This window comes from Spermophilus citellus, assembly GCF_964194105.1.
Source record: "Spermophilus citellus genome assembly, chromosome: 7".
Classification (NCBI taxonomy): domain Eukaryota; kingdom Metazoa; phylum Chordata; class Mammalia; order Rodentia; family Sciuridae; genus Spermophilus; species Spermophilus citellus.
In genome coordinates this window covers 34,118,163-34,131,436 of record NC_138188.1, presented here as the reverse complement: position 1 = coordinate 34,131,436, position 13,274 = coordinate 34,118,163, and the positions used below count along the sequence as shown (strand labels likewise).

The 13,274-nt window shown below is 33.0% G+C and overlaps 1 protein-coding gene across 3 annotated transcripts in view; it reads left to right on the top strand.

Moving 5' to 3' along the window:
- The window catches only part of STAG1 (STAG1 cohesin complex component), a gene marked incomplete at its 3' end in the record, with an annotated part of 366,347 nt that overhangs the window by 208,032 nt on the left and 145,041 nt on the right, over positions 1-13,274 (top strand). For all 3 annotated transcript variants that reach the window (XM_081301202.1, XM_081301203.1, XM_081301201.1), the window contains one exon: positions 11,478-11,682. In XM_081301202.1, the coding sequence (XP_081157328.1) occupies positions 11,478-11,682 (205 nt within the window). The remainder of the gene's footprint in view (positions 1-11,477; positions 11,683-13,274) is intronic.

The window sequence follows — 13,274 nt, the reverse complement described above, 5'->3', positions numbered from 1 at the left end:
ATCAACCTAATTTAGAAATAAATTAATTCCCAGATTATTCTATGGCTCTTCAGTTTATAGCTAAGTATATTTGGTTCTTCTTGGAATCAGCCCTTGGAAGCTAAGGCAAAATATAATATTTGTTTTCCAGATTATAATAGCATTATATTCATATATATAAACTTTTAGGTATATTTTTCCAAGATCAGCTAATATAGTTTTCATATATTTAAGTATGCCTTGTACATAAGGAAACATTTGTAACACATTTAATATATTCATTTAGTCCCTTTAATTCTTTTTATAAATTGTAAGATTATGTGGTGATTTTCTATAATGATTACAAGTTACCTTGCAGCTTTTTTCTCTTCTCATTTGTTATCATATGTACTTCCCTAAATTTTTTTTTATTTAAAGTAAGTATGGAACTTCCATATTTTTATTTATATGAACAGTTATTTAATCAAAGGGTTAAAATGTTAATAAGTATAAAAGTGGTTAAATAACACACAACCTCAAAAATGTAAAAGAAATGCTGCAGAGTGTAGAAGAAAGGTCAAATTATTTGCATTCTCAAATATAGTCTCTTAAATTTTTTCATTTATACATTCTATCAAGAAAGCATTTTTCAGCCTTCGAACCACCTAATAGTGAAAATTTGGGATAAAGTTAATTTGACATATAAAGTTTCTCTCCCCTCTTTGCCCTGTTGCCTACATTCTTCTCAAAGAGTAGCTAGATTTCTTATGGGAAGTATGCGTAAGTAACTGGTAATTATTTCACATTTTTCCCTTTTAGTTGTGATCTATGTCTAATTTTAAAGTATCTGGTAATTTGAAATAAATAGATGAAAGGATTTATTTTCTTTCCACTCTTGGTAATGTGTAGTCTTCATGTGTTGTAATAAGGTATAGTTTGCAGCATATATTGTTATTCATAGAATTAAGTGTATCTATTATTGTATTAATATTATTCACATAAAAGTAATCTTTGAAGGTCAATGAAGACAAAAGGGATATTTTACATACTTTTTAAATATTTTATTTAAATGCCATAATTACATGTGTTTCAAAATATTGCAGTCGTATCAGTGCAACCACATGCCATATTATTCACTTGTTGATTACAAATATTTAAGGTTTAGTTTCTGGTTTTTTCTCTGTGTTTAGTACTTATGTATTTTGTGGGGAGATACAGAGTATAGACTATAAAATCATTGAACTTACATACGTAATTTACAGTAAGTGAATATATTAGTAAGGAGTGCCATTTCTTCTGTCTACCGTCTTCAGTATTAAACTCATTACTCTTTCCCTTGGGATACTTGAAATATAATTTGTGTCTACCACAATGATCTGAAACTTAGACCCAATGAGGGAATACTCAGCAATAATACCTTAACATGTTTAATAGTTATGAAACATGCAAAATACAGTGAGACACGAAAGGATGATTTAATTATGTAGGGTGTGAGGTCTTTACAAACTAGATTTTGCTTGCTTTCTTTCTTTCTTTCTTTCTATTATTATTATTATTATCATTATCATTATTATTATTATTATTATTATTATTATTATTATTTTGTAGAATCAGGAATTGGATCCAGGGCCTCACACATGCCTGACAAGCACTCTACCACTGAGCTATATCCCCAACCCTGAATATAGATATTTAAAGATGAATAAAAATTCACCTGAAAAACCTGGAAGGAGTTTAATGAGGAGAGTTTAGAGTGCTTGAGGGGAAACAAAAATGAAGCTGAATCAAATCATTAATAGTCTTGTGTACCACACTCAGGAGATTGGCCTTGATGTTAATAAATTAGCCATACTGTAAACATTGTTGTTCTCCTAAGTATACTAGACAGTGTTGTAGGTAAGTGCTGAAGAGTCAAAGATGGGAAAGCTATGTGATTTGAACATTATAAAAATCTTGTGGCGTTGACTTTTCAATATTCTTAATTGGTATAACTGTGTTTGTATAGGACAAATTAAATCAAACTTCCTCTTATTTTAGAAGTATATAGTTTTACCACAATCGATCGAATTAATCTTTATGGATACTTTTTATTGGTAAATATACAATAAAACTTCAAAACAAAAGTTCAGACAGTGTATTTTGTTAGGCCCTTCAAATTTTGTTGTGTAAAAATATTTTTTCACTAGATTCCCAAGGGTGAATAGAATATTATTTTGTTTCCTTAACACATGGTTCTTTTGCATTCTAACTTTTTGAGGCAGAATTAAAATGAAAACTGGTTTATGTAAATTCAACAGATGTGGTTTTACATCTTAAACTATGACTATTTTATTGTAATAATTTAGGAAATAGCACTCTAGAATTTGGAATTTCTTCTTGCGATTTCAGGAACATGGTATCCTCAAAGATGTTAATGTGTATAATTCCAAAACGTTTTTAATATGCCCATTTTTCATATGAGTCACTTGATATATGCAAAGCAATATATATAACATTTGTGTAGGATATGTGAGTATGCCCTTGACAAATTGAAGAACTCATTTATTGCCAATACTACCAAAATGATCAGTGGACTCCTCTAGTTTATCCCAAAGGTATCAGTATCCCAATTTTTATTGTTGTTGGCTCCCCCCCCAATAAATCTAATGATAGATTGTTTCCCACTCTAAATGAAACGTCTGTCAAGATTCATGGATGAGAGTAAAAGAAAAACGTTTGGTAGTATCTCATTTAACTAATTGATAACAGTTTGGGGCAAGACATTTAAAAGGAATGATATTGGCATTCATTGTTGCTTTGATTTTATATATTTATTTCTTTTTTAATTTTTTATTTTAATTTGTTATGTATTACAGTTCATATTACACATATAGAGCACGATTTTTCATATCTCTGATTCTATACAAAGTATATTCACACCATTCGTGTCTTCATGCATGTACTTAGGGTAATGATGTCCATCTCATTCCACCATCTTTTTTACCCCCTTGTACCCTTCTTTCTCTTTCCTCTATCTAGGGTTCGTCTAATCTTACCATGCTGCCCCTTCCAACCTCACAATGAATCAGCCTCCTTATATCAGAGAAAACATTTAGCTTTTTTTTGGGGGGTGGGCATTGGCTAACTTCACTTAGCATTATATTCTCCAACTCCATCCATTTACCTGCAAATACCATGATTTTATTCTTTTTTATTGTTGAGTAATATTCCATTGTGTATATATACCACATTTTCATTATCCATTCATCTACTGAAGGGGGGCGTCTAGGTTGGTTCCAGAGTTTAGTTATTGTGAATTGTGCTGCAATAATATTGATGTGGTTGTGTTCCAGTAGTATGCTGTTTTGAAGTCCTTTTGGTATAGACCGAGCAATAGGATAGCTGGCTCTAAAGGTGGTATCATTCCCAGTTTTCCAAGGAATCTCCATACTGCTTTCCATATTGGCTGCACCATTTTGCAGCCCCACCAACAATGTATGAATGTGCCTTTTTCCCCACGTCCTTGCCAACACTTACTATTGTTTGTATTCTTAATAGTTGCTATTCTGACGGGAGTAAGATGAAATCTAAAGTTTAGTTTTGATTTCATTTCTCTAATTGCTAGCGATGTTGAACTTTTTTTATATATTTGTTGATTGATTGTATATCACCTTCTGAGAAGTGTCTGTTCAGTTCCTCAGCCTGTTTATTGATTGGATGATTATTATTAGTTGTTGTTGTTGTTTCGCTTTTTGAGTTCTTTATATACTCTAGAGGTTAGTGCTCTATCTGATATGCAAGTGGTAAAAATTTGCTCCCAAGCTGTAGGCTCTCTGTTCACCTCACTGATTGCTTCTTTTGCATTTTTGTTTGAATCCATCCCATTTATTAATTCTTGATTTTAATTCTTTCACTATAGGAGTCTTATTTAAGGAAGTAGGGGCCTAATCCAATATGATGGAGATTGGGGCCTACTTTTTCTTCATTTAGATGCAGGGTATCTGATTAAATTACTAGTTCCTTGATCCACTTTGAATTGAGTTTTTTGCATGGTGAGAGAGAGGGGTTTAATTTTATTTTGTTGTGTATGGATTTCCAGTTTTCCTAGCAGCATACCATTTGTTGAAGAGGCAATCTTTTCTCCAGTATATGTTTTTGGCGCCTTTGTCTAATATAAGATAACTGTAATTATGTGGGTTAGTCTCTGTGTCCTCTATTCTGTACTATTGGTCTACCAGTCTATTTTGGTGCCAATACCATGCTGTTTTTGTTACTGTTGCTCTGTAATACAGAAGTTCTGGTATAGTGATGCCACTTGCTTCACTCTTTTTTCTAAGGATTGCTTTAGCTATTCTGGGTCTCTTATTTTTCCAGATGAATTTCATGACTGCTTTTTCTATTTCTATGAGGAATATCATTGGGATTTTAAATATAATGCTTTTGTTAGTATGGTCATTTTAACAATATTAATTCTGCCTATCCAAGAACAAGGGAGATCTTTCCATCTTTTAAGGTCTTCTTTAATTTCTTTCTTTAGTGTACTGTGAGAGGATTTGTCACTGATATACAGAAATGCCTTTGATTTATGAGTGTTGATTTTGTATCCTGTTAATTTGCTGAATTCATTTACTAGTTCCTTAGTCTGCGGCTAAGGAAACAAATCACCAAAGTTGATGATTAAAGAACGAACATGAATAAAATATTTTAGATATCCCTATCATCATTTTTAGAATCATATTGAAAATAGTATTCTCGTGGTGACTTATTCATTTGATCAATAAATATTTGAATGTCTTTTACATTCCAAGCGTTGAGGATATAACACTTGAATGCACTAGACACAAACCCCTGCCCTCGCAAAATTTTCATTTTAATTAAGAGGAGAAAGCCAAAGAATAAACACCTAGGCAAAATACTGTAGTATGATAGATGGCAGTAAATACTGTGCAGAAAAATAAAATCAGTAAGAGATTGGCCCAAAAAGGATGATTTAACATAGTACATTCAAGAACACCTCTCAAGAGTGTGACACTGAGCAAAGACTTGAAGAAGATGATGGCTCTCATTAAACTCATATCTGAAGGAAGAGAAAACAAGGGCAAAGACCCTGAAATGGAAACATACCTAGTGTATTTAAAAGACCATAAAGAAGCTAGTGTGACTAAAACATACTAATTGACATTACTGTATTTAATTGTTATGTCTTCAGGACGTTTTGAAACTATAAAACAATTTCTCAACTTTTTTTTTCTTTTAAGTGGTATTAACTTTTTTTGGTATATATTTTTTCATTGTCAATGGATCTTTATTTATGTGGTACTGAGAATTGAACCCAGTGCCTCACACATGTGAAGCAAGCACTCTTCCACTGAGCTACAATCCTAGCCTGACATTAACTTTTTTACAGCATTAAACTAGTTGTCTTATAAAGCATCCCACATTTTTTGTTTCCCAGATTTTTTTTCTTTCTGTATTATTTAACATGTTCCTATGTCCTTTTTGTTCTTTCATTGAACGTCAGGTCTAAGGACCTCCTTAGATTAGATTTTTTTCAAGGAAATTCATTGGTGAAATTTTGTGTGCGGTATATACCAGAGTATTGATTAACAGAGCTAAAATTGAGCCTTGTTTAAGGTGCATTGCATCTCTTTGTAAAATTACATTTTTTTTTTTTGCAATTGCCAAATAATGGTTTGACAACCATTGAAAATTGGCCAAATAATGCTTTCAGTGTTCATTAATAATCTGTTCCTAAAACTTTGGGTTTATTTTAAATCTTGAAATCAGTGTGGCCTGAAGTCTGGAAATTGGATATTCTACATAAAATGTTTTGAATTAAAGTGTGACCATCTATTCTTATGGGACAGAGTAATTGGGCATTCCTAAACAAAACTTAGTCCTCCTATTGAAAGAATTCCTCCACGCAAGACACTTCGCTGGGGAGAATTCCACTTTATTACAAAAGGCTGTGGGCTTATATAGATCTAAGGAGAGATGGCAGGGCTTAGGTAAATGACGGCTCACTCGTTTATTGGTAAGTTCCTCCAGATGTCATTTCTGGAGCCCACGAAATTAGTTGTTATTGGGGCTAAGGTTTCCTGCTAGAGAGATTTGAAATTGATGCCAGCGTGAGAGTTCACACCGGCGGGAACTTTTCGCACCAGTGAAAAAAGGGGAAAATACGAAGAGAAGGTCCTTAGGCGCCATGCTGGCGTTTTTTTTCCTGGGGTGCGGCTGCCATTATACTTTTTCCCAACACCTATCAGATGTCAGGAACAATGAATTTTTTATTTTCTGTTGTGGAAAATCCACCAGTCAACCAAACCAAAAACAAAACTTATTTTTGTCTGTCATTTAAACTGGTAATTTTATTTTTGCACTATTTCAGTGTTTATCACATTCCTTCCATTATCTTCCTCACCATTGCTACTATCTTAAATTTCCTGCTCCATCTCTCATTTTGTTTATGAATGTGTTAGAATGGTAAGTCTCCGTAGCTCTTTTTCTGTTCCTTTGCCTAATGACTAACTATTCTCTACATTGCAATCAGTTATTTCTTTATAAAACTGGTTACTTACTTGGTCAAAATCATTCATCAGCCACCCACTGCCTCGAGAATGAAGTTTAACTTCCTTAGTTTCCTTTATGAGTCACTATGCTCCTGCCCTTATTTTGTTATTTTAATACTAGAAATTCTATTTTAGTTTATGAAACAATGTAGCTCTGTGGTCCCATTAGTATGACTTTGCTAATTGTATTGCTTACAATGCTTGTTCCTCTTGCCCATGCCCATTTCATCTGTAGAGAATTGACAATACTTTCTACGTTCTATATACTTTTAACAACTCCTGTCGTGTGTGTGCGCACGTGTGCACATGCACACGCATGTATACATATTCTTCATTAAAGTAGAAATTCTTTGAAAGAAAAGATATTTGTTGTACTCATATTTTTTATGACCAGGACCTGATATAGGAGCATGTTTGTTGTTCAATAAATTATTAGATAGTTGGTAGATGATTGGGGGGGGTAAATTGTGCTCTATAAACAAGTGTTCATAAATCACTGTTTTAAGTAATAGTAGTACAGTAGTCCTTTCTTATTTGGGGGAAAATGTTCTAAGAACTATAGTAGATGCCTGAAATCAATAATGGTACCAAACTTCTATGTATATATGTGCCTCACTTTACAATGGCATTGTATCCTAGTGGCTTCATAATGAGCTGAAAATATCATAAATTGAAAAATTTGATATGCTCAACACACCCAAGCCTTTGACTTCATATAGCATAGTAACACAGTACACTGTAGAGTAACATTTGCTAACTTTTTTTAAAAAATGTTACTAGGGATTGAACTTTACCACTGGAAACTGAACTTTAAAGGGGGGGGGGTACTTTACCACTGAGCTATATCCCTATTCCTTTTCACATTTTTAAATCTTGAGACAATGTCTCATTAAGGTGCCAAATTTGGCTGTCCTCAAACTTGCAAGCCTCCTGCATCAGCCTCCCTTATTGAGACTGTAGGCGTAGGACATCACGCCCACCTCAGTTTTTTACCCTTATAATTGAGTGTCCACTGTACAGCTTTGTGAGAGAATATTATACTGTATGTCATAAGTATTGGAAAATATCAGAATTCAAATTCCAAAATTCAAAATGATTGCAAATGAATGCATGTCATTTTCTCATTATCATAAAATCTAAAAGTCATAAAGGGACCATTGGAACTTAAAAGTTTTTCCAGTACATACATGATAAATTAGGTCTCATTTATAAATTAGGTATAGTAAGAGACTGATAATAATAACAAATAATAAACTAATTATACAAAAATACCATAATAAAAGTTATGTGAATGTGGTCTCTCTTTCCTCTTCACTGCCATGAGGCAGATCTTGAATACAACATGGATATTCTAGATAATGGATGACTTATGTGCTGGGTAGTGGGATGGTGTAATATTTCATCACACTACTCACAGCAACAATTTAAAACTTAAGAATTGTTTGTTTCTGTAATTTCCCATTAATATTTTCAGACGGAGGTTTACCAAGGTTGACTAAAACCATGGAAAGCAAACCCACAGATTTGGGTAGGGGATACTGTGTATCTTTGGGTAAATGTGTTGAAATTAGATAGCTTAAAAGCATGTCACTAAAAATAGGACAGCATTATCCATTAGCTGGTTTTAAAAGCAATTCTCTCGGATTTGTTCCTAGAGAATGTTTTATCTTGTTAGATATCTATAGTTTGTGACCAAATTTAGTTCTCAAATATCTGTAAGGAGACTATTCTTTGCTATTTTAAATTCTTATAGATCATTATTGGTTGTTATTTAAAAATCACATGCTTAAAGATTGAGCAGTCAGTTCTTTCTACCTCTACTAATTACATACGTTCAGCCATGCAGTGGACCTCTTAGGAGATTATCCTTTTCTGAAGCTCTAAATCTAATTTTGTTGCTGACTCTTTAAACTTGGCACTGGTTTCTTGTTTGTTTGTTTGTTCTTTCTTACCCTATCAGGGCTCCTTTGAAACATCTGTTTCATAAGTAGGTTGTCTCTCTAGTTGACAACAGAACTTCATTTGCTCCTCTGTTGAAAGAAAAATCACCAGACAAACCTCTGTCCTCCAGATTTCCTTTAGTAAACCAAGTGAAGCGCAGTGTATGGACTTTACAATACCAGAACCAGAAAACTAAACTCTAGGATCTAGAACAAATTCTTTATTTTTCTATAGGTCTTATTTCTCTTATTATGCCTATTAGTAATCACCAGTGCATGGATATAAACTTCTTTTTTTTTTTATTGGTTGTTCAAAACATTACATAGTTCTTGATATATCATATTTCACACTTTGATTCAAGTGGGTTATGAACTCCCATTTTTACCCCATATACAGATTGCAGAGTCACATCAGTTACACTTCCACTGATTTACATATTGACATACTCATGTCTGTTGTATTTTGCTGCCTTTCCTATCCTCTACTATCCCCTCTCCCCTCCCCTCCCCTCGCCTCTTCTCTCTCTACCCCCTCTACTGTAATTCATTTCTCCCCCTTGTATTATTTTTTCCTTTCCCCTCACTTTCTCTTGTATGTAATTTTGTATAACCCTAAGGGTCTCCTTCCATTTCCAAGCAATTTCCCTTCTCTCTCCCTATCCCTCCCACCTCTCATCCCTGTTTAATGTTAGTCATCTTCTCATGCTCTTCTTCCCTACTCTGTTCTTAGTTACTTTCCTTATACCAAAGAAGACATTTGGCATTTGTTTTTTAGGGATTGGCTAGCTTCACTTAGCATAAGGATATAAACTTCTTAATGTGCAAAGTATATACCATATATTTTAATGTACAATATTTTGTGACACAGATTTTCTACCTGTATTTTCTGAACATACTTCAATGAATTGCTTTTTTTCTAGACTTTTTTTGTTAACTCTGTTATTAGTCTTTACATTTATTTATTGAGTAATTATTTGTTCAAATATTATAAGGCTTTGCCCAAAGATCTTAAATATTAGTTTTTGGATAAAGCTTTTAGGTTACTTGATTATTATCTCTATTTTAATTTCCTTATTAGTTACCTTAGCTTCCCTGGAAAAAAGATGCTACTTATTTTTCAATGTCCCTTGCCCTTCATTAACTAGACAGTTTTTAAAATGTGGCAAGCCTAAGAGCTACTATTAAAGAAATTTTTTACCTGAATGCAGGAGATTTTCTTTTCCCAAAATGTTTTTCCTCTTGATAATAATATTTGTACTAGTTTCAAAAGCAAAAAGGAACAAAATGCTATACATTTTCACTCTAGACAGTAGTCTAACTGGATTTGTTTTGTTATAACAGGTTTCAGATTTCTCTAATGGTGTAGTGCTCTTGCCTTGTTATATCCTGCCTAAGGATATCAGAAGGTTTTTTTCTTTGTGTTCCTGCTCCATCCTTGTAGACCTCTGCCATCTCTATACCCAGTGCCACAGAGGAAATCTCTCATCACACTCTTACCCCTTTACCAGTGGTAGACTGGTATTCCTAGTCCTACCTAAGATTTAACCATACCCTTTGTGCCTGCAGCCACTGAGGGACCTGTCCAGCTTTCTTCTTTCTTTTTGTAGCAGCCAATCTCCTCCTTATATCTGTAGATCGGACTTGATTGGGAGTTTCCTATTCCTTTCCTAGTGTTAGCAGACCTTTGATATTGGCATAGATTTCAGAACCCAAGACTGTTTTGCTCCTGACTTACAAGAAGTGAGTTTAAATTTACTCTTATCCCAACCACAATGGATCTTTGCTAGTGCTATGCAGATAATTCAGTTTGTTGTTTTTCCCTTCACTAGATTAAGGCTTTCTGATAAAAAGGAAAGTTCTGAAAAGGGAGCTGGGATTCTTACCTTTTTCTTAGACATTGAAGATTATTCCCTCCTGGCTTTTCTCCCTAGAGAGAGGTTCTCTGTTTTCTTTCTCTGTGCCCAGGTTTGGTTGTGAATACAAGGTTATAGAAAAAGAATTTTGAGTGAGTGCAAACTTCCCTTGTTATTCTACATTGACAAGCTAGCACACACTTGATATTGGACAGTTAATGAAATTTTTAGTTGATTTCTCTTACCTGCTTAAGTAATGGTCATCTTTCTGCCTTGTGAATTTTTCTTTCTGTATGTAAGTGTTTTAGATTATAGAGAGAAACCCCTTAAAAGTTGGGTTCAACTTTCAATTTTTGTACTTTAAGCAGGTGATATCAAGAGCTCATAATAGTTTTTTTCTTAGAAAAGTTAATAAATTCATTCTGCAAAATAGAATTAAGTTTATAGTAACATTGGAATAAATGATGTAGGTATTTCTGTGAAAGATTAGTTTTGGGTTCTTCAATGAAATGCTCATCCTTTTGTAATTCTTAAATATTCTACTTAAAATATTGGAAGATGTTTTGTGATATAAGTATCATTATTACTTTGATCTAAATTCAATGGCAAATAATCTTTGTAAGTCTAAACATTAATGTTTTGGGTTTTCTTGAACAAAGATTCAAGTACTACATACTAAAATCTATTATTTTGAATGAAACATTTAGAATAATAAAGTAGATGGTTTTAAAGTACTAATTTTGAGCACTTAAATATTTTGTCATGGCAGTATAAAATAACAACAACAACAAAGCAATCAGTATATTTAGAAAATAACCTCTTATTTTTGCCCCCAAGTGCTCTGAAAAAGAGGATGCCTACTTATGTTGTAGGGGGGGAGAAAAACTTTTAGCTGTGTGTAGTGGTGCATGCACACAGGAACCTGTAATCCTAGCAGCTCAGGAGGGTGAGGCAGGAAGATCATGAGTTCAAAGCCAGCCTTAGCAACTTAGTGAGGCCCTAAGCAACTTAGCTCTGTCTCTTAATAAAATATAAAATAATAAAATATAAAATCCAGTGGGGCTTAACCCAGTGGCTTAACCACTGGATTCAATTCCTGGTACCAAAAAAAGGAGGGGTAGGGACCTTTGATCAATATACTATCATGTCATACTTACTATTCTTTTTATACTTTTTAGGACAGTGGTGATTATCCCCTTACCATGCCTGGACCACAGTGGAAAAAGTTTCGATCAAATTTTTGTGAATTTATTGGAGTCCTGATTCGACAGTGTCAATATAGCATTATTTATGATGAGTATATGATGGATACAGTAATATCCCTTTTGACTGGTTTGTCAGACTCCCAAGTCAGAGCTTTTAGGCATACAAGTACCCTTGCTGGTAAGTAACCAACATGTTCTTTCTTTTCCATTTGGTTTGTTAAGTATATTTTATTTCAGTTAAGCCTTCTTTAGAGCAAATATTAATTTAATGCCAGTGTTCTGGAAAATAACACTTTCTGCCAAATTCATCTCAGTGATTTGTGTTATCTGTTAGGGTAAAGTTTAAGCCTATTTACTTAACTGGCATCTGATAACCTTAAAAATAAAAATGTGTCAGTAAATGTCTTTCTGAATGTGTTTTCCTACATCTTTATTTTACAACCAAAACATTTTAAGAGGTAACTATGCCATATTCTTTGGTAAACCCAATTAATGATAGTGGAAATTCCAAATTGGCACTGTTTTTTCCTCCACTTAATTACATTGCTTTATGGCTTATTGTTTTATTGCAAATATTTTAAATAATTCTATCTAGTATAAAACAGATATTCTTTCTGTAACTAATGCTTTGCTAACTTAAACATATCTAGACCTAATGTCTCTAATATCAGTTCATTCAGGTACACTATAGATAATCTGAAGAACTGATAAGTTTTTACCTTTGCTTTCTTCATTTAGAGTTATTTTTACCTTGTCAGTCAAGTATATTCATTTTTTTGTTTTCCCACAAGATAATTTTATTAATTGAGTAATTGTCTGTTTTGCCTCTACTACTTTAACTGTGCTTACCTAAAATGACTGTTCCTTTTCATTCATGTATGGAATGTGCATGTGAGAGCACATGTGTATATATAAACATATTTCAATATTCCCAACTTACATCTTTTTGTAGCAGTAACTTTGTGTATCTTCCATCTTAATTTTTACCATGACAAACCAGATTTAGGTTAACTAAATACATTTCATCTTGCATTTAAATTTTAGTATTTCATTTATTTAAAACATTGTTTCTCAAACCTCAGCATGCATAAGAATCATGTAAAGACATGTAGAAACAGATTATTGGGCCTCACCCTCAGGATTTAACAAGTTTCTAAATGATGTTGATCCTGGTGGTTTGGGAACTATATGCTACAAATGCCTGATTAAATATTGTGTTGTTTTCTGGCTTGACCTATTACCCAATTCCAGTATGATAATATTATCTGGAGTTATTTGAGATATTCCATTCATTTTTTCCAATTTTCTTTTTATTTATTTTGTTTGCTCTATACAGCTATGATTAGTGTTCTACAGTTTTATGCCAAACAAATATGAAACGGTTTATTTTCTTTTACCATTGTCTTTTTTCTCATTGTTAAGAGGAGAGGGAGATGTTTTACCTAGTTTTATCTTTATATAAAAGGTAAAATAGAAATATCATTTATTGTTAAATATTTTTGTACAGAACATAAAGCAAACACAGTTTATTCTGTTTTGAGAATATCCTCTTCTTCATTATTAGGAAGAGAAATGTTTTTTACGTAGTTATATATTTTTTAAAATATAATTAAAATGTTTATTCAGTAAGTTGTGTGATACTACACATTGCTTTCTAATTTCATGGCCTTTAATATCTTCTGCATATGTCTGCTTTTTCTTTTATTTTGTTTTCTATTTTCTTTTTATCTTCTCTCTGTGTACAGTAATGCCCATTTACCTGGTTGTCAG